Source organism: Triticum urartu, chromosome 1 (assembly GCF_003073215.2).
Source record: "Triticum urartu cultivar G1812 chromosome 1, Tu2.1, whole genome shotgun sequence".
Classification (NCBI taxonomy): Eukaryota; Viridiplantae; Streptophyta; class Magnoliopsida; order Poales; family Poaceae; genus Triticum; species Triticum urartu.
The window spans coordinates 540155168-540180780 of record NC_053022.1 but is presented as its reverse complement, the minus strand read 5'-3'; the positions used below and the strand labels follow the sequence as shown (position 1 = coordinate 540180780).

At 45.6% G+C, this 25613-nt stretch overlaps 2 protein-coding genes across 2 annotated transcripts; both read right to left on the bottom strand.

Moving 5' to 3' along the window:
* Nucleotides 1-387: 387 nt before the first annotated feature.
* LOC125538151 (non-specific lipid-transfer protein 2-like) lies at nt 388-936 on the bottom strand. Its single transcript, XM_048701449.1, has one exon. The coding sequence runs from the start codon at nt 834-836 to the stop codon at nt 546-548; it is 291 nt and encodes a 96-aa protein (XP_048557406.1). The 5' UTR covers nt 837-936; the 3' UTR covers nt 388-545.
* A 21264-nt stretch (nt 937-22200) lies between these two features.
* Nucleotides 22201-22776, bottom strand: LOC125538141 (non-specific lipid-transfer protein 2-like). The gene has a single exon (XM_048701442.1). The coding sequence runs from the start codon at nt 22670-22672 to the stop codon at nt 22382-22384; it is 291 nt and encodes a 96-aa protein (XP_048557399.1). The 5' UTR covers nt 22673-22776; the 3' UTR covers nt 22201-22381.
* Between the last annotated feature and the right edge of the window lie 2837 nt (nt 22777-25613).

Here is a 25613-nt window from a genome sequence, read left to right as displayed (position 1 = left end):
AAAAACAAAGTGTCATTTAAGATAACATTTTAGTGTGGTTCATGCATATGGAGGGTTATCCTAATGAAGGGTAATTTGGCAAAAATGGAGGTGGTAAGGTAGTGTGGTTCGATTATAGAATATGCGTGTAGATATATTTTCTAATTTTTCGTCGTTTGTGGTAGTATCTACTTTTGGTGTGTACTGAATGATGATACTTATGTTTTAATAAATATAGTTATATGCATTGTAATGATGCAGAGGCTGCGCTTATCCTTTTATATTTATCTTTAAAAAAATGAGCTCATCACATGCCCGTTCGAGAAAAACATATGCCACATATGATGACCGGCCGTTTGAACGAACAGTTCTTTCTCCCATCAACGCCCATCTCTTACCTAGTGGAGCTCACGCAAGCACTGCATTTATTCAGAATTTCAGATACAGATACATCGGGGTTGCTACTCACGACAACCAAACACTCACACATCAACACATGCAGCACATGCAGCGGTGTAGAGAGATGCCACTGGCTGGGCTCTCTCGTCCCGATCATAGACATTGATTTAGCAGGATGGCACGGGCACCTTGCAGGCGGCCAGGACCTTCTTGCCGTTGGGGGAGTTGACGTACTGCTTCAGGTTGGGGTCGCGCGCGTACTGGCACATGCACGGCCTCTGCGCCTCCATCCTGCTGCAGCACACCGCCGTCGGCGCCGCGTTCCCGACGATCGCGCCCGCACACGGGCTGAGCTGCAGCGCGTCGCACGTCGCCGCCTCGGCGCCTGCCGGGGCCACCATCAGCACCACCGCCCAGAAGGCCAGGAGCGCCACCATCAGCTGGGTCAGGTACTTCATGGCGTCTCTGAAACTCTGACGATGAAATGTAGATGCAGTGAGTAGTGGGCTAGTGTCTTGTGCGAAGATGGCTTTGGATGGTGTGGGTTTTGGGGGGTGAGATCAGTGGTATTTATAGTCTTTCGATCAAGAGAGTGGAGACATGGGCCAAATGGCCATGGCTGGTGCAGTACAAGTATGCAATGAAGGTTGCCTGAAGATATGTGCCTTTTCCTCATGGGCACATCACATTGCGTTCATGGAAGACATGATGATGATGGAGCATAAATTAATGGTCCACGCACTACGAAATAAAGGAGAACTGAAAGTGCAGAGGGTTGTCAAGTTTAGTCGACGCACGCACTGAAAGCAACTCAATTACTAGCACAACAAGGCCACGCGCACTGCCTCTGAAGGACTGAAACTACAAGTGTCACAACCCAGAGAAAAAGCAGGTTTGGTGGACTGCATGCCCATGATAAGGTTTGTTAAGCTGTGCTGCATGTCACATTTGTTAACTGGTAATAAGAACAGCGGAAAGGTCGAGCGTAACTAGTCTTTCATTTTATTGACAAAGCCAAGGAAACATAAAACATTAGGTGAAGAGTTGAGTGTTGAGTTAAAAGGTATTCAGGGTTTTTAGTGGTAGCACACCTGTATGTCTAGTTCAGTGTCTATCTTCAGAGCATTTGATCAGACATGGAAACAGAGCTTCCACCCTTTCCTTGACCCATGAATAATGAATCAAATCACTATCATTTACAGTATTATGCCACCTTTAAGACAAAGTATAGAGAAACCCTAGTTACCCTCACCGAGGGGCCACTGCCCAGTGTGTCCTTTCTCACCAGCAAATAGACGTGTTCATATGTGATAATGGAGAGAAATGGTAAAGGGCGACAAAGAGCAATTGCTCCATTTCATTAAGCCAACTACCTGTCGGTTAGTGCCAATGGCACTTCCTCGGAGTATTATTTAGCTACCCACGCATCACATTCAGGGGCACCTAAAGCCAGCCAATTTTTTGACAGGTGCACCTGTTCTCAAACCATTCTTAGTGGGAAATTTTCAAAGACGCATCGGAGGACCCTGCTCCCCCGCTCCCCCGCTCCCCGGCTCCCCCCGCTCCCCCGCTCCCAACCACGGCGACCGTACGCCCCCCGTTTCCGGCCGCCAGATCCACCGCTGACCTTGCCGCGCCAATCAATCGACATGCCTCCCCGGCGAAGAGGGCTGCGGGCGCCGAGCGCGACCAATCCCCCCTCCCCTGCCCAGCTACCTCGCCCTATGCACGATACCTTCCCGGAGATGGTGAGATTGATCTCACCTGTTCAGCAAGGTGTTCTCATGGTAACTGGTGCGCGGGGGTGGAGGGAGAGGGCGATACGGATTCGCGACGCCACCGCGTCCTGGATCTGCCGGGTGCAGGAGTGGAAAGCGGCGGATCGAGCGGCGGCGGCGACGTCAGATCCGAGCATGAGAACTATGGTGTTTCAACATGCGGAGACATGCAGGGGAAGGGCAGATCTAGCACAACGAAGATTGGCGACGGTGATTCACGAGGAAGCTACGATAGAGGAGAGGGCGAGGATGCCCAATTTCCCCCAGTCCCCGCCAGCTTCATTTGTGGTATGGGCTCGAGCCGAGGCGAAATCGGAGGATCCATGGAGGGAGAGGCGTTGGGAATGCATGCTGGGTGTGATACCGGCAGATGCGTCCCTGCAGCGTCCCTCTTCATCGACGGCGTGAGGTCAAGCGTGAGCGAGGAGGATCTGGAGAGGAGAAGATCAACACGCCTCCCAGCTCCCCGATCCAGGTGTTCAAGCGGCCGTATCGAAGAGCCCCGTCGCCGCCGGCGCTGATTGCGTCTTCTCCGGCGAGGATAAAGCGGAGAGGAAGTCATGTCAATGCCAGAAGGGCCCTGCTTGTCAGTGACAGGGAGGAGCCTCGTCGTGAGTTGGAGACAGCTGGAGGGCTATGGCTGGCTGGTGCTCGAAAAGGGAAAACGCCCAAGCAGAAGGCGTTTTCGACAGTGCCTATAAGTAAGAGCGAGGCCTCAACTGCCCCCCAAGTTAGGGTTCGTCAGCTCCGCCGCCGCCGAGCGGCCCCTCCTAGTTCACTAGTGTGGATTAGGAAGGATTTGTTCCAGAGTGGTGAGTCTTGGCCTCAGATTGTCATCCTGTTGGAGCAACTGATCGCCTAATCCGACCAAAATAGTTCAGTTTCTTGAGGGATTGGTGGGCTAGGAAGCACGGGAAGATCCCTTCCGCTGCTGTGGTTAAGATGGCCGGAGCTGGAAGAGATGGATCTCGTGGAGGGGGGCGATATGCAGCAGGGAGAGGGAGAAACGAGACAGGCCGTGGTGTTTCTGCTAACTCCAAATCTGCAGGAGGAGGGGAGGCGCAACACCAGACTGCTCGCCCTCCTGCGCCACAGATCCCTCCAATTACTATCTACTCGAGGCCGCCAATTGTACCTCTACAGCAACCGAATCAGTTTCCACAGGGGCAGATGTATGCAGGCTTCCCTCCAGGAGGTTATCCACAATTCCAGGGGGTGAATCAGTGGCCTATGCAACAGCAACCCATTCCTTTTCAGTTCCCACTGCAGCCTGGTATGATGACATATCAACAGCAAGCTCATTACAACTCTGGGAGTTCATCTGGTGGCAATGGCTCAACTTTTCCTTCTGGAGCCAACAAGAAAAAGAAGAATACCAAAGGAGGAGCTGGGTACAGCAACAGTGAACAGACTCAGAGTGAGAGCGAGGGAGGAGGGAGTACAACTTACAATGTGGATTCGAAGTTCATTGGAGCTATATGTTATAACTGTGGACTGCCTGGTCACTTTGTGGGGATGTGCTCTCTGCCCAAAATATGCTTTATCTGCAAAACTGCTGGCCATCATATGGATGTGTGCCCCACATGGTACAAACCATATCCTGCTGCTCATTACTGGGGGAGTGCTAACACAGGGCTGGGTTTCTTTCATGTGGAGGCTGGAGATGCCAGTGATAATAACTGGATCAATATTGGTAATGTAGGCATAGTGGTTGTGGAGGAAGGGAACATTACTGGGGATGAACTTGGGCAGTGTTTTGCAGAAATGTGGAAAACCAACTGGCCCTGGCAGATAAGGCCATTTGATAAAAACAAATTCCTGGTGAGATTTCCTCCAAACAAGAGAATTGCAGAACTGGCTGAATACCCATCCATGAATTTAAAAAGAAAGAAAGAAACTATATCTTTCATGAAATGGGAAGGTGAAATTCTTGTTTTTGATTCTCTGACTGAAACTTGGATAGTTATGGAAGGACTGCCCCCAAAGTGGATAAGCTGGAGTGTGATAGCTCAAGTGGCTACCATTTTAGGGGTCCTGGTTAATGTGGACTGGCATATGATCTTCAGAAGCTTTTATGAAAAAGTTAGGATTCAGGTTGCAGTCAGAGACCCCAACAAAATCCCCACAGACAAAGTGGTGGAAATCCAATATGAGTTGTTCTTGCTAAGGTTTACAGTGGAGAAAGATGCTGATGGATACAACTCTGACAACCCATCTGACCCTGGGGAGAACAAGGTTGAGGACACCAATGTCAACAGTGATGATGATCTGCTGGGGGAGGAAATGGAGACTGAATTAGAAAAATCTGGGAAGGATAATACCCCAAGACCCTCTGCAGCTCCTAGAGGATCCTACAAAACCCCTGGAGCTGTTATGGAGATGACTTCAGGATCCAAGAATCAGAGAGCACCCATGACTAAAAGTTATCTGGAAGTGGTCCAGAAGAGAGCCAGAGAGGATGGGGGTGAATGCTTACTGCCCAATTTTGAAGCTGTGTGTGACCAAGAAAAAGCCAGGGCTGGTGGTCTAGTGAGGAACAATACTGCTGGGAAATGGGGGCCTATAGAAGCCACCAGAATGAGTGACAGGATTAAGAGAGATGGGAAACCTGCTCTGGCCAAAGCTCAAGAATTAAAGCAGAAGAAAAACCTGGAAATCCCTAAAGGTAACAAAAAGAATCTTAATTCTTTTACCTGCTTAGATATGAGCTTTTAATTAATATTGCAAAATCTTCTGGGGTTAATTTGGGGGATGACTACCTGACAGTTGCTCAAAATGTTGAAGTAATTAAAAACATTGAGCTTGACAGGTTGGCCAAGCTTCAAAAAAGTAACCCAGAAATCTTTCTCCCTCCTGACATTGATATAACAGGGGAGGAGTTTAATTTTGTTGAGCCTGATCCCAGTGGCGAAAACATCAATGAGGATAATGCATGGGATAATGTGCAGGACACCTCTGATGTGCCCTGGATTGAGGTGACTCCCCGTAGGAAGAGTAAAAGTAGAAGAAGATTGAATATTTAGATATGATAGGTATTTTTTGGAATATAAGAGGACTAAATAGGTCCACTAAAAGCTCAAGGGTGCAGGAGCTCATGAGAGCACATCACCCTGATTTTATCTGTCTTTCTGAAACAAAAAAAGAAAATTTTACTAGTTCCCAACTAGAGGCCATAGATAATGGGCTTGAGTTTGTGTGGAACTAGCTTCCAGCAAAAAATACAGCTGGAGGGGTGCTAGTGGGTGTGAAAGAAGATGAGTTTGATATTGTCAATTGTGACATTCATACTTTTAGTGTGGTGCTTGTGCTGAAATCTAAGAAAGATAACATTATGTGGAGATCGATCTCTTTATATGGGTCTGCATATGATGCTTTCAAGTTAGATTTTGTCCAAGAACTCCATAGTGTCTGATATGTGGGCTGGCCCTACTATAATAGGTGGGGATTTTAATTTGGTCAGAGAAGCCTGTGACAAGAATACTGGTGATATAAACCAACATTGGGCAGACCTCTTTAATGATTGGATTAATAAATTCGGTCTCATTGAGCTTAAGAACTCAGGTAGAAAATATACCTGGGGAAACAATCAGGACCATATGATTATGGCCACTCTAGACAGAATTTTCATTACTGTTGACTGGGAGAGGATACATCCTAATGTACAGGTTAAAGCTCTACCCAGATTAGCTAGTGATCACCCCCCCCTGGTGATTGATACCTGTGCCATCAAGATACCTAAGAATAAAATGTTTAGATTTGAAAAGTGGTGTCTGGAGGTAGAGGGTTTCAGGGAGGTGGTGACTAAAGCTTGGAATACCAAGTGCCATCTAACTAAAGCTATTGATATTTGGCAATTCAAAATTAGGAGCACTAGGAGTGCTATTAAAGGGTGGTGCATTAATTATGAGGCTGCACAAAATAGACAGAACCAAGCTCTTATTGCTAAATATAATTGTCTAGATATTATTGCAGAAACACAACCTCTGTCTCCTAACTCCAGGGACAAAATCAAATCCATTTCAGGTGAGTTAAATGGCATCTGGAATATGGAGGAGATCAAGGCCAGGCAGAGGTCCAGGGAGAGAGATATTTTGGAAGGGGAGCATAATACTGGATATTTCAAAGCAATAGACAACCATAAAAGAAGAAAGAAACAAGTGCAGATGCTGGAAGGTGAAGATGGACCTGTGGATGACCCTAAAGGTATGCTAGATGTTGCTGTTAAATTTTATAAGAAGCTTTTTGGTTACCAGGAAAAAATTAACATCACCCTGGAAGATGACTTTTGGGGTGAAGATAATAAAGTTACTAGGGCTCAGAATGATATTCTGAACACCCCTTTTACTGAGCTAGAAATTAGAGAGGCAGTCTTTGGCTCATATGCTGAGGGAGCTCCTGGACCTGATGGGTTCTCTTTTCTATTTTACCAACAATTTTGGGAGGTTATTAAGAATGACCTGTTTGCCTTGTTTAGAGATTGGGAAAGAGGTGAACTAGATCTGTTCAGACTTAATTTCTCCCTACTTACTCTAGTCCCTAAAGAGGTAGATGCTGTCAGGCTTGAAAAATTCAGACCCTTGGCAATGACCAATTGTAGTTTTAATTTTTTTTTCAAAATGTGTTACTAATAAGTTTGGCCCTATCTGCCATGAGCTTATTTCTCCTAACCAAACTGCTTTCATTAAAAGCAGATATATAGTAGAAAGTATTGTGGCAGCTCATGAAATAATTCATGCTGTACATGCTAGGAAGAAATCTGGTTTTGTTTTTAAACTGGACTATGAGAAAGCATATGACATGGTTAATAGGGAATTTCTAGTGGATGTGCTGACCACAAGGGGCTTTAGCCCTAGCTGTATCAATAAAATCAAATCTTTATTGTACAATGGATCTGTTGGTGTCAGATTGAATGACATGAACAGTGATTTTTTCCTAACAGGCAAAGAAGTGAGACAGGGTGACCAGCCTCACCACTGTTGTTCAATATTGTTGCTGATGTCTTTACTAGAATGTTAAATAAAGCATCTTTAAAAAAGTTTATTGAGGGGGTATTCCCCCCCTCAAACCCAGCTGGAGTTATCAGCCTGCAATATGCAGATGATACTCTTTTATTTGTTAGCGATAACTTAGATTAAGCTAAGAATTTTAAATGGTTACTTTCCTGTTTTGAACAGATCTCTGGTTTGAGAATTAACTTTCAAAAAAGTGACTTGGTCCCTATTAATGTTGAACCTGATAGGGCCAACATTTTTTCCCAAGTCATGGGGTGTAAACTTGGGGGTTTCCCTATTAAATACCTGGGAGCTCCCCTTCATTATAATAAGCTTAAAAAAGAAGACCTCCAACCTGTGATTGACAAAATTATTAAAAGAGGGGCAGGCTGGAGGGGCAGACTTTTATCCTTTGGCAAGAGGTTAATCCTAGTGCAATCTTGCCTAGCTAGTATTCTTTCCTATTTGATGGGTGTAATTAAATTCCCTAAGTGGGCTATAACCCTGATTAATTCCCAACTAGCTCATTGCTTTTGGGATGATTATGAGGGCCACTTTAAATACCACCTTGCTAATTGGGGGGCCATAGCCACCAAGAAAAAATATGGTGGCCTAGGTATAACTAATTTGGCAGACTTCAATATGTGCCTCCTTGCCTCCTGGGGCAAGAGATATATGTTAGATGAGGGTAAGATTTGAAAGAATATAGTAGATTATAAGTACAATATTCAGAGTCCTAACATCTTTGCCTGCTCTAGTGTGGGAGCATCACCTTTCTGGAAGGGGATACTTTGGGCTGTTAAGGCTTCTAAATTTGGATATGTATGGAGGGTGGGTAATGGCAGAAATGTTAGGTTTTGGGAAGATTGTTGGTGTGGTGATATTAGTCTTGCTACTAAATACTGGAGACTATACTCCATTGCGGTGGACCAACAAGCTACCATTGAGGAGGCTTGGGATGGAACCACCCTTAAAATCAATTTCAGGAGATGTTTTTCGCCTGATATGATGTTAGAATGGAATAGCCTCTTTGAGGATATTAAGAATCTTATTCTTGCAGACAGACCTGATACTCTCGTATGGAAATACGAGACAAAAGGGCTATATACAGTGAAATCCTTCTACAATATTGTCAATTTCAGAGGGATCCTGCCTGGGGTTAAGCCCGTGGTGTGGAAAACTAAAATTCCCCCTCGTATTCAAACTTTTTGCTGGTTGATAACGAATAACAAACTATTGACCAGAGACAACCTGTGCAAGAGACAACATGTTCCGGATAAAACGTGTCTTTTTTGCTCTGAACATGAGTCCTCTTGTCATCTATTTTTCTCTTGTGTGGTTGCTGCGGAACTTTGGAGAGTTGTCAGGGATGCGACCAATATCAAAGTTTATGAAGATATTCATGAAATGATGATAGCCTGGGCCAGCAAACCTGACACGGCGGCTACGTTTATACAAGCTGCGGCCATGTGGGCTCTCTGGAGGAGCAGAAATGATATATTTTTTAACCAAATGCCTTGGATGGGTATGCAGGTGCTCGTTTGGAAAACTGCGAGAAACTTGTCTTTATGGGAGGTGGTCTGGCCAGATGCTCTCAAATCGGAACTAAAAGAGATCGTGCAAAGGCTGGAACATTGGGCGAGAAGACCCCGCCCCTACTGTGGCCGGATCCAGGCTGATGAGGGGAAGACTCGAGGGAGAGTACACTGGGAGTGAGCTGATCTGGATGTGAGCTGAAGATACGAAGAACTGAAGATCCTGATCTTCTTTATTCGTTTTTGTCTTCTCCCCTGTAGCTTTGCTCTCGTGGGTGCCTATTAGTGGGTTATGTTTCCACCTGGCAGAATTGTTGCTCCGTTGATGTTCCCCTTTAGAGGGTAAGCTTTGTAATGCTTGAATAGATACACATCCTGGATACTGTTTGTGTGGTTTCATTGGTAATGCAATGGAGCCGGGGCTGCGTCCCTCTTTCTCTAATTTTTTTTCAAAGTGGAGGCAAATCCTTTGCCTCATTCTACAGTGTTATAATGACAATAACATTTTTTTCGGGACACACAATGACAATAACCGAAATAAACCATGGCATGAAAACAAAAGCCTGCTCGCTTGCCCAAAACAGCCCGCGCTTGTACAGAACGGGTCATCACTGGCGGCACATCTTTAGGGCATTTCTAACCGATCCCCTATAAAACAGAGGAGTATCCAGCCTAGTAAACATTAGTGAAGTATTTATACTCCACTAAGTTTTGGTCGGATCTAGCCGATCCCCCAAACATAACGAAGTAAAATTCAAATTTGCACAAACTCAATCTAGTTGGAACAGAAATTTGCATAAATTTAAACATAAGTTCAACATAATATTGACAACCGAACATCAAACATAAATTCAAACTTACTAAACTTAAACTATACTGAGCATAAAGCATTAAACATTAAACTTAAACACTACTCAACGGCCATAGTGCAGATCGAGTCAATCCTTCCTCGACAGGCCATCGCCGGTGAGACATGGGTCCGGGCCAGTGCCAGCGTCGTTGCAGTCGGGGAAAATGCCCCACCACTCCCTGACGTCGAACTCCTCCTACTCCTCACCCTCCTTGCCGCCTTGCTCCTCGTTGTCGCAGATGATGATGACCTCGCCGCCATTGTTTGCGAATATTGCCTGCTCCGCCTACACGAGCTCGAGTGCTGGCGGCGGAAGTCCTCCATGTATGCCTCGGCGGCGGCCTCCGACTTGAGGCGCTCCCAAGCCTCTCGGTCCTCCCGCGCCATCGACGCGCTCACCACACCCGACACCGGCGGGTCGAGGTGGACCAGCACCGTCCCAAATGGGAAATTGAGCCGCGTGGCAGAGCCATGGAACCGGATTTGCCACCGGTTGTACTCCATCGCCGCGAGCTCCGTCGTGTGTAAGCTCCCGAGCCACATTCTCCTGTGGGTCTCCTAGTCGGTGACCTCCGCCACCCATGTCCCCCACGACCGCTGCCAGACGCCGAGGTATGTCCTCTGCGGTGCCCATGGCCGACGAAGCTCCGGGAAGTCAGCGAACCGGGCTCGGGTGGGCGGATCTGGCGAGCGATGGCGGCTTGAAGATGCACCGCTCGAGGACGAACCACGGGCATGGCGGCACAGATCTGCGCTATAGATCGGGGGGGGGGGGTGGCCTCTGGCCACCGCATCCGACCATTGGGACGAGAGGGGGTGGTGGGGGACGCGCCGACGACGGGGCGAGGGGGAGGAGAGGAGGCATAGGAAAGGAAGAGTGGGAGAGATTTTTTCACTCGGTTGCCGAGCGGTGGAGTAAATATAGGAAGAAACACCGCGGCTGAGTAGAATTCTTACTCCACTAATGCCGATTGGGGATCGGCTAGGTGTCGGTTAAAGGAGTAAAACCTGGGTTTTACATTTTTACTCCTCTAACCGATTATTGGGGATCGGTTGGAAATGCGCTTAGCGGGCTGGTAGAGATACACTCGTATCTCTGATGGGTCATTCAGAATTGCCTCCATCATCAGGGAGATCAAGGGAGTTAGCGGGATGAGGCCCAGTTTGGCGCTTCAATCGACTGGACGCGCTAGCTCGCCTAGCTAGTAACCGGGAAAAAACCCAGAGCCTGTAAAAAAAACATCAATATGCTGAGATGTAGAAAAAGAACCGACACTTTGGTTTTTTGTATATAAAATAAATTCATAAATTCCTTTTTTTCTAAAAGAATAAAGAAATTCACGGGAACTTAAAAAAATGTTCATGAGTTTGAAATAGTAGTTCACGAATATAAAAAAAGTTCACAAATTTGGAAAAAGATCACATATTTTTTTAAATCATCAAATTTCGAAAAAAGTTCACAAATATGAAAAAAAGTTTATTGATTTTGAAAACATGTTTACAAATTTGAAAAAAATTATCAATTTTGAAAAGAGTTCAATGAATGTGAAAAAAGTTCATAATATTTTTTTAAAATGTACACAAAAAGTTAAAACAATTTATGCAACCTTGGAAATAGTTCACGATTTTTTTAAAAAATCATCAATTTTAAAAAAACCAGATCGTTTGAAAGAAGTTCATCGATTTTGAAAAAGTCCATCAAAATTTAAAAAAATCATCATCATCAATCTTGAAAAAATGTTAACAAAAATGGAAAAAAATAATAATTTGGAAAAAGTTCACCGTTTTGAAAATGTTCACGTATTAGAAAATGGAAAAAGGAAAATATAAAATCAAAAAAAATGAAAATAGAAAGAAAATGATTACATAGAAAACCTAGGTGGAAAACGAATAAAAAGTATATGGGTCGGCCCACTACTAGACCTAGTGTATGGGGGCTGCGCTCCGTACGAAAACGCCTTTAAGCGGCGCCGAATAGGTTTTTCCTGAGATCAATGCCAAAGCTTTGGAGTTTGATGAATGCATCTATGTCCATGTAAGCCCAAACAACTATTAGGAAGCCCATAATTTGGCCGAACATGCTTTATACCTTGATGTGGCTAGTGATGCCGCATGATATTGTAACCATTCCTACATAAAATTGGATTGGTATTTGCTAAAAAAAAATCTAGAATCGCCTGCCACATATGTACCATTGTGGAACAACCATCACGTAGGTCATGTTATTTCTAGCGTTTCAATTATCCTGATCGCCAAAGATGTGCCTAAATTTTTACCCATGGTAGTTCCCATCTGTATCTTTTGTACACACAATCCATCCCATGGAATGTGGCATATGCTTGTTGTTCCCACACTATCTAATAATACTTGCATTCCGAAAGCAAACTGTAATAGTGCACAAAAATAGGGGAGCTCAAAAAATATATATAATAAGTACCTAAACTTTCACATGTTTAATCATTTAGTTCTATATCTAATTGCGTTGTCATCGATCACCAAAAAAGGGGAGATTCAGGATGCATCTTATACCCCTGTTGGGTTGTGGCAATTAATGACAATTCAAATAAGAGGATCCTTCAACTCATAGTTTTCATCTTTATAGGCTTTTGGTGAATCCAAAATTCACCATGAGTTTAAGGACAACCATAAGGCTGGTCATAGTGGGGAGTAACTTATACTAGTGTCATACATATGACACTAGTCTAAGTTACTACCTTTATAATGCACAGTAACATAGTAGTAGTGTCATAGAAGACTTCATTAATTAGTTTGTAGACTCATCTTGTCTTGGAAAGCGCTATGTTACAGTAACATATTATATTACCACTTCTCATCAACTACATGCCACATAAGCAAAATTTTCTTGAAGTGCGCTATGTTACTTGCTAAGTTACTCCCACTATGACTAGCCTAATGTCAAGAGGAGAACAAGGAATGTATCTTGGGTGAACTCCAAATCAAGATCCTCAACCGAAATTCCCAAGTTTTCAACTCCTTCTACTCAAATTCCTCCGTTTTCACCATCCTTGGTAGTTTTGAGTATTTCTACCTGATAATACTGATGATGTGAGGAATGGGTGCACTAGTAGAAAACAGGGCTATGGTCCAGGCCGGCTCAGCCCATTAGTCCCGGTTCAGTGTAGAACCGGGACCAATGTGGGCATTAGTCCCGATTCGTGAGCCCAGGGGGCCGGCCGGGCCACGTGGGCCATTGGTCCCGGTTCGTCTGGACCTTTTGGTCCCGGTTGGTGGGAGGAACCGGGACCAATGGGCCTCGCTCCTGGCCCACCACCATTGGTCCCGGTTGGTGGCTTGAACCGGGACCAAAGGCTCCCCTTTAGTCCCGGTTCATGCCACCAACCGGGACCAATGAGGTGCCTATATATACCCCCTCGCGCAAGAGCAGAGCACAGTGCTCTGTTTTTTCTGGCCGAGGGGGAGAGGGCTTTGTGGTGCTCTAGCTCACCTCCTATGCACATGAGGTGTTCGATGGAATGCCCGAGCCACACTACTTAAGCTTTCTCCTCTCGAAGCTCGACCTCCAAGCTCCATTTTCCTCGAGATTTGTCTAGATTTAGCGGTCCGTCACGCCCCGTCCCCGTCTTCACCGCCGTCGATCACCCGCGCCGATCTCATCACTGACACCACCGTGGTGAGCCTCTTGTTCTTATCTTCTTTCTGAAAGGAAAAATATTCTTACTTGTATGTTTAGATAGATACTTGTATCATTTTCTTACATTTATTATTGCATCTTATATAGTGCGATGGTTTTGGTATCCGCCCCCGTCGGCCCTCGTCCTGTCTATGATTCGGATTTGGTATGTATATTATCTTTATAACTATTGGTTCATTTATTGTTTATGAAAATTATGCCGACCAACGTGACATAGATTTTATTTATCTAGGATGTATGTGAATCGGAAATGCCAACCGACCCTATTGTCGAGAGGTTAAATTTAGTTGAAGAAGAAAACAATTTGTTGAAGGAAAAAATAAAAAAAATTGAGGAGGAGAAGATGATATTGGAGTTGCATGTTGCGGATGTCGTCGATGATCACAAGATCAAGATGGATGCAATGCGCTTGAAGATTAGAAAGATTAGAAAATATGCCATTCATACCGAGGCTTGGTATCATTATGCCGTTGGATCAATTGTTACCTTAGTTGCGATTATGATCGCATTTGTTTTCGCATTGAAATGTTTTACATAGTTTCAATGTATGGTTTAATTAATTAGATGCTTTGGAGAGCTATATGTTGTTAGATGAGAACTATGTATGCACTTTGGTTTTAATGTGATGATGAACTTCTATTAATTTGGACACTTAATTATATATAATGCACGCAGATGAACCGGCAATGGATGTACGGTGACAGACACACCCGCGAGTACATTAAGGGCGTGCATGAGTTTCTCGATGCGGCTGAGGCAAACAAGCAGAATGGTTTTATGTGTTGTCCATGCACTGAATGTGGGAATACGAGGTCTTACTCTAACCGGAAAATCCTTCACTCCCACCTGCTTTACAAGGGTTTCATGCCACACTATAATGTTTGGACGAGGCACGGAGAAATAGGGGTTATGATGGAAGACGGCGAAGAAGAAGAGTACGATGACAACTATGTGCCCCCTGAATACGGTGATGCTGCAACGGGGGGAGCTGGTGAAGATCAAGAGGAACCAGACGATGTGCCCAATGATGCTGCCATGGGTGAAGCTGCTAAAGATCAAGAGGAACCAGACGATGTGCCCGATGATGATGATCTCCGCCGGGTCATTGTCGATGCAAGGACGCAATGCATTAGTCAAAAGGAGAAGCTGAAGTCCGATCGCATGTTAGAGGATCACAAAAAAAGGTTATACCCCAATTGCGAAGATGGCAACACAAAGCTCGGTATCGTACTGGAATTGCTGCAGTGGAAGGCAGAGAATGCTGTGGCTGACAAAGGATTTGAGAATCTACTGAAAATATTGAAGAAGAAGCTTCCAAAGGATAACGAATTGCCCGACAGTACATACGCAGCAAAGAAGGTCGTATGCCCTCTAGGATTGGAGGTGGAGAAGATACATGCATGCCCTAATGATATTCTTCAATAGCAAAAAGAATATATAATTTTTGTGACCTAAAATCAAACTATAAGTATTTAATTGTAAGTATAAATAAAAAATAAATAGCAAAGAAGAAAAAATTTCTAATTTTATAGTAAAGTTATTCATAAACTAGTGATTCACACAAATTTTTAAAAATTCAAATTTAAACTATTTAAAATTTAAAACTAATGGCACTAACAGAAAGTTTATAATTTTTGTGACCTAAAAGCAAAAAGAAATCACTAAAAAACTATAAGTATTTAGTTGTAAGTAGAAATAAAAAATAAATAGAAAAAAATTTCTATTTTTATAGTAAAGTTATTCATAAACTAGTGATTCACACAAATTTTTAAAAATTCAAATTTAAACTATTTTGAAATTTAAAACTAATGGCACTAACAGAAAGTTTATAATTTTTGTGACCTAAAAGCAAAAAGAAATCACTAAAAAACTGTAAGTATTTAGTTTTAAGTAGAAATAAAAAATAAATAGAAAAAAAATTCTAATTTTATAGTAAAGTTATTCATAAAATAGTGATTCACACAAATTTTTAAAAATTTAAATTTAAACTATTTAAAATTTAAAACTAATGGCACTAACAGAAAGTTTATAATTTTTGTGACCTAAAAGCAAAAAGAAATCACTAAAAAACTGTAAGTATTTAGTTTTAAGTAGAAATAAAAAAATAAAAAACCAAAAAAATATAGAAATAAAAAAGAAAAACCAAAAAAATGCCTCCTACTGGGCCTCCACGGCCTGAATACGACTAGAAACCCTACATGGGCCAGGATTCAGGCCCGCAGAAGGCCCAATAGGCCCACAGGCAGTAGCAGTTTAGGCCCGAAAGCCTGCATTAGAGAGGAGTCGAATGGGTAGGAACACCAGCGCTTATAAACCAGTGCCGGCGCCCTTTCAGCTAGCGATGTGGGACTAAACTTTTGGGCTCGGGGCAGCAAAGGCCATTGGTCCCGGTTGGTGGCACCAACCGGGACTAAAGGGGGCATTGGTCCCGGTTCGTGGCACCAACCGTGACCAATGCCCCCCTTTAGTCCCGGTTGGTTCCACCAACCGGGACCAAAGGCCGCCGCTTCCCGCCCTTTGGGCTGCTGAAAATTGGCCTTTGGTCCCGGTTCGTGGCACCAACCGGGACTAAAGGGGGCATTAGTCCCGGTTTGTGCCACCAACCGGGACCAATGCTCCGTCTATATAAGCCACACTTGTGAAAATTTTGGTTCAGTTTCTTCGATCCCGCCCCGACGTCGCCGCCAGGCTGCCCCTGTGCTCGCCTCGCCGTCGCCGCCGTTGCCCCTGCCCCGCCCCCGAGCGCGCCCTGCCTCGCCGTCGTCGCCGGCCGCCCGTCCACCGCCCCCGAGCACCCCCTGCGCCGCCGAGCCCATCCGCGCCCCCGAGCACCCCCTGCGCCCCCGAGCCCGTCCGCCGCCCGCCGAGCGCGCCCCGCCGTCGCCCTCGCCCTCGCCGACCCCGAGCCCGTCCTCGTCGCCGTCGCCCCCGACGCCGGCCGCCCGCGTCTCCTCCCCGATCCCTCCGGGAGAGGTAGCTACCGCCCCATCCTCCCCCCTTCCTTCCTTCCCTGCTCCTTAATTTGCAAAATATTGATATGATGTAGATGTATGTATGTATGTATGAGTTGGGGAGAAAGTTTATAATTTTTGTTCATATATACTGTACATGTATGTATGATGAATTTTGATATTTTTTTGTTCATATATAATGTAGATGTATATGTATGTATGGAATGATATCGATGGATGTATGTATATAGAACATTCGTAGAAAAAAATGTCCCCCTCCGGTTCACTCGGGAACACTAACTATCTCGGAGAAAAAATGTTATCGGGGAAAAAAATGTTATCGGGGTCGAGGGTCGTCGAACATGAGAGGAAGAAGAGGAAGAAGAGGGTTCTCGACCTCTATTCTTTCTTCTCCTCTTTTTTTTCTTCTTCTTCATCTTTTTTTATCGGGAGGGGTCGACGGTCGCCTAGGGGTCGAGGGTGGGGGGGGTCGAGAACGCCGGACATTCATGAGAGAGGCGAGGAAGAAGGGGAAGAAGAGGGAGAAGAAGAGGAGAGGAAGAAGAGGAAGTCTTCTCCTCTATCTTTCTTTCTTCTTTTTTCTTCTTATTCTTCCTCTTTATTTTATCAGGAACGAGGGTCGTCGAGAGGTCGAGGAGCGGTAGAGGAGAAACCCTAAATAGAAAGTATCGTCGGTGTGAGATACATGTACCGTCGGTGTCGGACACTACACCCACATCCCACAAGTGGTGCGGGCTTCGACGCCCAAGTCACTTGTGGTACGTGGATGTAGTGTCCGACACCGAAGGCCACATGTATCTCACACCCACGATACTTGCTAGCTATTTAGGGTTTCCTCTACCGAAAAGAAGAGGAGAAATAAATAAGAAGAAGAAAAAAGAAAGAAAAAGAAGAGGAGAAGAAGAAAGGAATAGAGGAGAAGAAGAGAAAAATAGAATATATATATTCTATTTTCTCTTTTCTCCTCTATTCCTTTCTTTTCTCCTCTTTTTTTTTCTTCTTTTTTTTCTTCGACATGTGGGGGGGGGGTCGAGAACGCCGGACATTCATGAGAGAGGCGAGGAAGAAGGGGAAGAAGAGGGAGAAGAAGAGGAGAGGAAGAAGAGGAAGTCTTCTCCTCTATTCTTTCTTCTCTTTTTTTTTTCTTCTTCTTCCTCTTTATTTTATCGGGAACGAGGGTCGTCGAGAGGTCGAGGAGCGGTAGAGGAGAAACCCTAAATAGAAAGTATCGTCGGTGTGAGATACATGTACCGTCGGTGTCGGACACTACACCTACATCCCACAAGTGGCGCGGGCTTCGACGCCCACGTCACTTGTGGGACGTGGATGTAGTGTCCGACACCGAAGGCCACATGTATCTCACACCCACGATACTTGCTAGCTATTTAGGGTTTCCTCTACCGAAAAGAAGAGGAGAAATAAATAAGAAGAAGAAAAAAGAAGAAAAATTCTATTTTCTCTTTTCTCCACTATTCCTTTCTTCTTCTCCTCTTTTTTTTCTTCTTTTCTTCTTCTTCTTCTTCTTCTTCTTCTTCTTATTCTTATTAGCCGGAAGTAGAGAGAGGTTTCCTAGCACAACATTCACAATTTTATTTTATTACCATCATTTGTGTTGAGTTTCATTCATATATATATATATATATATATGTATTGACCCCCTTCTTCAAATTAGATGTTTCGGAAGCGGGATGAACTCCTAGCACCAGCTCGCATGCGAGCAATTCAAGAGGAATTGGCGGCATTCTTTCTTGACCACGTGATCCCTAAAGACGGAGAATTCTATGTGGACCCTGAGTCCGTATGATTATATTTGTAAGAGATAATTATTGTATATATGTAGCCGGTAGTGTCAGATAGATATACGAGAACTTGTTGTTCGACCAATCTCTCGGAGAAGGAGAGGTGGTCGATATCACTTCTCTCTGTATATATGCATATATGTTCATGACGATCTTCTGTTTCCTTCGTTTGCTTACTAGCTAGCTAGCGTGTCTAGTCCTCTCTATATACGTATGTATAGTACGTAGCGTTGACCAAGCACGGACATAACAGAGGACACTTCTCTCTATTAATTATAACTAGCTAACACAATATATGAAACACCTAAATTAACCCCCCAAAACCCCCAACCCCCCCCCCTTTCAAAAAAAAACAAAAACCCCAGCCACAGAAGTGCTGACGCGTGGATGCCTATTGGTCCCGGTTGGTGCCACCAACCGGGACCAAAGGGTCTCCTGACTGGGCTCTGCGCACTGCCCACGTGGAGGGCCTTTAGTCTCGGTTCTGGATTGAACCGGGACTAAAGGGGGGAGGTATTAGTACCGACACTTTAGTCCCGGTTCCGGAACTGGGACTAAAGGCCCTTACGAACCGGGACTATAGACCCTTTTTCTACCAGTGGTGTTTTTTTTGTCTAAGCACACCCTGTTCTTTGTTCACTTCAGAACCACCAATTTTTCTCTCTTGTACCATCGAGTTGTCGTCCTATGAAACCATATTTGTTAGATCACGCACCTCCAAGCATTTTCTCCAGCACTTTCGATCGCCTCTTCGTTTGCTTCAGTTCAGCGTCTCAGTATAAGTCCGGTACTCCAAAGGCAAATCCATCTGATACTTTTTTTTACAAAATACTGTAGAACTCTGTTGCGTGTATTTTTATTAACTATCTATGAAAACAAGAAGACTTTAAATGAAACTAGAAAGTCAAAAGAAGGAAAAAAGTGAATGTGCAAAGAGACTAATGGGTCTCTTTCCATAGAGCTAAGGAAAATCATTAACACATTTTCCCAATTGCACATACTTCTTTCTAGAAGCTCTGTGAATTATTCAACCCAATCCATCTCGCACTTCCCAACAGAGGCTTAATCAATTCCGCACCAATTTCTCATGAGAACTACTATGTCGACCTCGGCACTTCTGACGGTCATTTTCTCCAGGTCTTCCTAGCATGTTCCACCCTTCGCGAAAATGAGCTACTTTTCTTGTCTAGTACCTCAGAGGTTTTTGTTTCCAATGCCTTTGGGTATTTGAATTTCTTAGAAGCTTAGGGTCAGTTCTTTTGTTGGCTTCTAGAATAAGCTAGAAGCTGGGTATTCCAACTTATTCTAGAAGCCCAACCAATTTTTTAGAAGCCTACTAATTAAGACTTGATTAGTAGGCTTCTAATTGTTTTTAGTTTGGCTTCTAGAATAAGCATGGTAGGGGTAGCTTATTTTAGAAGCCAAAACAACCCATCATTGTCATGGATTTGTCACGGCAGATGTCCTAGTGTGAGGACTTAGTCGTGAGGCCAACACATCTATGTGGTAGCTTGAGAGGGGTTGATCGGGATGAGAGACACGAGGCAGATTAACACATAAGACAAGGATTTAGACACCTTCGGTAATAGCCCTACACGTTGTTTGTTGCTAGGTCTCATTATGCTCATGAGGGAGTCGTCGCATAAGCCGGCTCCCCTTTGTTGTATCTATCCTTAGAGATTATCACTCTAGTTATGTCTAGCCCTAAAGATTATTGAGCTTCTTCCTTGTCCCTCTTGGGGTGCCCCACCCCTCCTTATATAAGTTGAAGGGGCGGGTTACATGTAGAGTCCAACTCGGATCAGGACTTAAACTATTCTGACTTCTCATCACGGGCTTCTTTCCATGGGCTTCTTAACGTCTCGGGCTTATTAACCCCAGGCGACTCTGTCTGCTGGGTTATGACAATCTGCCGGCTTACCATCTGGCTTACAATCTAACTTATAATCTGGCTTATAATCTGTCTGCCGGCTTACAATCTGACTTATAATCTGGCTTAAAATCTGACTTATAACTGTCTGTCGGCTTACAATCTGACTTATAACTGTCTATCGGCTTACAATCTGACTTATAATTGTCTGCCGGCTTACAATCTGTCGGCTTACAATCTGACTTATAACTGTCTGCCGACTTACAATCTGGCTTATAATATGCCTTGTCATCAGCGAAATACCAAGTCCCGGCCAGGTCATATCTCCGGCCGGGTCATACCGCGGGGTATATCCCCGACAACCATCTTAATGGACATCCTGGTACCCTCTGAGTGTTTGACTTCTGATCATTGCAGGAATGCGTGCTTCTGTTATGATGATTTATTTTTGAACGTGTCCGGTAATACCAAGACTACTTACTTTTCCACAATAGCCAAATTTATGCTTTCTCTATAAATAGACCCCACACCTCTTTGGATCGGGACGTCTGAGGTTGTCTCGAGACTTCGTTTGAGTTTTTGGGAAAACCAAGAGAGCGGGTCATTGAGTGTTTTAAAGTCCAAGATCATCCCTTTCTTGAACCCCACATTCGATCTCCATCTCTCTTTATTAAGCCTATCTTTGTGACAGTGGCGGATCCAGGATTGGAGCAAGCCTCAGGCAAAAAAAAGTTCGTCGCGAGAGAAAAACTTAATGTCCATCAAGCTATAGGTACCTCAAAAGAATACCTCGAATATGATTCAATTTGACCAAAAATTTAGAATTTACTCCATACTTAGAGATACAACAAAATAGATAAAAAAGATGACAAAAACTAGGAACAATACATACGTGAAATTGAATGTTTGACAGCAGCAGCAACCATAAGCATAAGTAGCAAATCCAAACATTATAGCAGATAAAAAATGTTGAATCTTTAAAGTTTCTATCTACAGCAGGTCAGCACTCAGGCTCAGCAGTAGCCATTACCAATTCCCCCCCTGAATCCGGGGCTGCGTGGCGGAGAGCAGGAGAGGCCGGAGCCTGGACGAAGCAGAGCGGGTGAGGGCGTGAGGCGGCGAGCACCGGAGCAGCAGGGGACCGGGGCCAGGCTGGGCGAGCGACGGAGCGCGGGGACGGCCGAGGAGGCGAGCAGCGGAGGCCGGGAGGCGCGTCCGGGCGGCGAAGCAGGGGAGTGCCGGACCGAAGGGCCGGCGGCGGCGGCTGGCTCGCTACCTCGCTCCATAGGGCGTGCGTGTAGAGCGTTGGGGTGTGCTGCGGCTCCTGCTGTCCTCGCTCGGTCGCTCCTGGGCTGTCCGAATGTGGAGATGGAGAAGCTGGCCTGGGCCTTGGCTGTGTGTTGAGCTAAGCCCCGGGCCCGTTCGAAAAAATGGCTATATAATAACTAAAAAAATTTGCCACGCCCCGAGCCTGGGCCCTGGGGGCCTGGGGCCCAGATCCGCCCCTGTTTGTGATCATATGGGTTCTTGAGAGAGATTGACCGAAGGTCTTTTGGGTAGTTCATATCTAAGTGACTATGTTTTGCTTGTTACTCTTGTAGGGTGTGCACCTCCTAGATGGTTAGGACTTTGGAGTCATTTGACAATCTTTAGAATTTGTGAAGAAATCAAGAGTTTGTATGAAGCACGATGATCGCTTTCTTCATGCAAAATCAACCCCAAGTGAGTCTTTAACCTTTGTGGTAGGAAGTCATGGTGGAATATGTTGGCATGCACTTTGTGGGCAACGCTATTGTGGCCTTTGTGTACAATATGATTTTGTATCTGAACCTCCAGTGATGAGTAGTGGAATAGCACCAACTACCGAATCTCGGGAAACCGTCACCATCTTTGCAATCTCTATCCCTAACTCGTACTTTTCTCTAGTTTGGCTTTCGCATTCTTCTTTTATTATATACTAGCAGGTGTAGGTCTTGTGAAGGATATAACTGGAAAAAGGCTAAGATTTTCACATTAAGATTCATAGTAGAATTTTTGCATAGGACTATTCAAGCACCCACCCACCCCAGTCCATGGGATACGATCCTACAATATTGCTTTCTATCCGTTTTTGTCCAGCTTTCATGTTAACTTGTTAATTCTTTTTTCTACTTAATATATGCAAATATAGAGTGCATGTCCATTGCTCAAGAAAGACAAGACAAATGACAATCCTTCCGAAAGATTTCGAAAACAATGTTTTCCTTTCATGAGATTGTTTCTGGTCTATAGCAATTGATGACTAGCTAGCACAAAGAGCCACATGAAAATATGCACACGAGGAAGAACATATAGATTACATACAGCTGGACACATCAGCATAATTGCATATATTGAGAAATTCAGATACACGTCGGCCCACATACATCGTCAGGGTAGCCAGACAGTTAAGAAGCATGGAAACACTGACACATTAACACACATGAAACATGCAGCTAGAGGCCAGAGAGGCGCGCGTGCGCGCTGGGCTCTCTCGTGCGGATCAATAAGATCGACTTAGCAGGAGGGCACGGGCACCTTGCAGGCGGCCATGACCTTCTTGCCGTTGGGGGAGTCGACGTACTGCTTCAGGTTAGGGTCGCGCCCATACTGGCACATGCACAGCCTCTGCTCCCTCATCTTGCTGCAGCACGACGCGGTAGGCGCCGCGTTCCCGATGATGGCCCCCGCGCACGGGGTGAGCTGCAGCGGGTTGCAGGTCGCCGCCTCCGCGCCCGCCGGTGCCACCATCAGCACCACCGCCGAGAAGGCCAGGAGCGCCACCACCAGCTGGGCCAAGTTCTTCATGGCGCCTCCCCCTGAAACCTGGACGAGAGAAACAGAACGATCGACTAGCAGCAGTGGCCTGTGCAAGGATGGCTTTGGATGGTTTGAGTGTTTGTGATGAGGTCAGTGGTATTTATAGGCTCTCGATCAAGACAGTGCAAACATGGGCCAAATGGCCATGGTTAGTGCAGTGTGCAACGTAGAGGTTGCCTGCATTTAATATGTGCCTTCTTCTCAGGAGCACGTTGCGCTCATGGAAGACATGGTGATGAACACAAATAATCCACCTACCGCTACTAGATGGAGAACTAAAAGTGGAGAGCATCTGCAATTTTAGTCGCGCTGAAAGCTGCGCGCACTAGCTCTAAAACTAAGTGTCACAACCCTGTTTATCTAAAAAAAAATAAAAAAATATCAGGGTAGGTAGACTGCGCATGATATGTTCTGACCATATCAACTTTCTTAAATGATTAGTATTAAAGAACATTTGAAGGTCGAGAAACACTAGTTTGGTAAAGAGTCAAGTGTAGAATTAAAAGGTAAATTGATGGTTATTGATACAAGGCTCAAGGTTTGAAAATGGTACACTTGCATGTCTAGTTTCAGTGACTTATCTTTGGAACACTTTTTCGACTAAGGCTAATATAATATTTTAATATCAAAGATGATACCGATACATTCGGCCTCTGTAATAATGCAATATTAATACCAAGTCGAGACAACAAGGATATACAAAACCAAACAGATTTAAAAGAAGCTGCCTTCTTCAGCTATCATCGAGGCTGCCCCAGGAACCCCTCTGATGGAGAAGGGGAAAGCTATGGTGGGCGGGCCGTCGGGCTTGGCTCTGACCGTCATGCCGAATGCCGCCTTTGGGTTCACTGCGGCGGCGGCGCCTCCCCCGCTCCGGAGAAGCGGAAAAAGCAAGGTGACCATGGTCTCGAGGATGGACTACAAGCCGATCGTCATCGACATGGAAGCGGCGCTGCGTGCGGTGGCGGGCAAACTTGCAGTCGCCCGGGTTCTCTCGCCATACCCGGTCGACCCCAAGGCGGTTGTCAATGAGCTTCGGGGGCCATGGCGGCTCCGAGGAGAGGCCGTGGCACAACGCGTCAAGAGCGACGACCGCCGCTTCGTCATCACCTTCGTGGAGGGTGGGTAACGTTCTGCACGCTGGGCCATGGCATTTCAGAAATGATGCTGTCATCCTAGCGGCTTTCGACGGAGACAGCAATCCGGCCGACGTGCGCCTCGATTCCATCAAGCTATGGGCACAAATCTGGGGCCTTCCAGTACCGATCAAGACGGTGGAGATGGGCTATATCTTGGGCGGCAAGCTTGGAAAGGTCCTCGCGGTGGCATACTGAAACAAAAAGATCGTCGACGAGCATCTCCGAGTCCGGGTCGAGCATCTCGTCGAAGAGCCCCTGAGAAAGACCATCGACACGACCCCGGTTGGTAGTAAAGTAGAGATCCTATATGATGTTAAGTATGAAAAATTGCCAAATTTTTGCTTTTGTTGTGGCTTGTTGGGGCATACTACTGCCAGATTTTGTAACATCCCTAAGGAACTTCGGAAGCCTGAGTTCTCCAAAGACATCAAGGCGCCAGCCTTCTGGAGCACCATGCAAGCTTCGGGCGGCCCTGGTCGGCGGCACCTCAGCTTGGGAGGTCGCTGGGATGACCGGGATCTTCAGGACAACAACAACCCAGAGCTGGTCAAGCTGCCGGAAAAGGAAGTCACTGCCGTGGCTACGGCGGTACAGAAGCTGTCGGTGGCGGCCTCTCCCTTGCTGGCTCCGACGACGGAAGACTCCCCTCAAGCGGGTCAAGATGACGAGTGTGTACTGGGGTCAGGGGCCGTCCAGGTGGGGCGGCTCACGTTGACTGATCCCGGTATAGCAGCTGGCAAGATCGCTTCTGCTGGGACGCAGCCGGAAGCGCGTCCGGTTGTGCTGCTGGGCGGAGGTGCTCTACCTCCGGTTGCGGCAAAGGTGTTGCCTGCTGGCAAGGCTGGGAGTGCTTCCCGGCTGGACGTTGATGAAAATGGAGCTGAATCAAAATGGGGCCGCTGGAAAAGATTGTACAGAGAGGAGCAAGTGGAGCGTGCTGCTGTTCATGGTGTGTGTGCCAAGCATGTCCAGTTTGGGGTCCCCACTCCCCCAAATAGTGGCAGCGAGCTATCTAGTCGAAAGGTTGCCTATGCTGCCATTCTAGAGAGTATTGCAGGAAGTAAGAGGTGTCGTTCTGAAGACCAAGGTTTAGTTTTTTTACTATGAATAGCAATAGCTCTGAGAGTTTAGAGTACAAGAGTGAAAATGACATCTTTGTAACTTGTAAAAGAGTGTGTGGTGAGAGGGTTGAGGTTGTAGTAGGTGGAAATGGGGCTATGTTTCATGTAACTAAAGAGATAGAGGGGGAGAGGAAGATCTTCAGGAGAGGAGGAGAGAAGCTGTAGGAGAGGAAAAAGAGGAAGGTGACACTCCTAAGGAAGCAACCGGCCCTGGGGCTGCCGGTCAACTGACGGGCGCGCTTGATGACGCCCGTCAGGAGCCATGAAAATGCTCAGTTGGAACTGTCGAGGGCTGGGACAACCTCGTACGGTTCAGGAGCTTGTGTGTCTGACTAAGACGCACCGTCCCAATGTTATCTTTCTTTCTGAAACTAGGAAAAATAAAGAGTATGTTGAGTTCTTGCGGTACCGGTTGGGTATGACTAATGTGTTTACTGTTTCTGGCCATGGTAAAGGTGGAGGTTTAGCCGTGTTTTGGGATGGAATATATTCTTGTGATCTGAACAAATATGGTGAACATTTTGTGGACATGTACGTCAACAAGGGTGATGGTACAAAGTGGAGGTGCACTTTTATTTATGGAGAGCCTAAGGCGAGCCAGAGGTATGTTATGTGGGATCTTTTGAGGCAGATTAAACCTCTTGGTGTTGGACCGTGGTTTTTGGTGGG

Bases quoted from the DNA above. Each gene is read 5' to 3' on its own strand.
- LOC125538141 (XM_048701442.1), bottom strand. From the start codon at position 22,672: ATGAAGAACTTGGCCCAGCTGGTGGTGGCGCTCCTGGCCTTCTCGGCG.
- LOC125538151 (XM_048701449.1), bottom strand. From the start codon at position 836: ATGAAGTACCTGACCCAGCTGATGGTGGCGCTCCTGGCCTTCTGGGCG.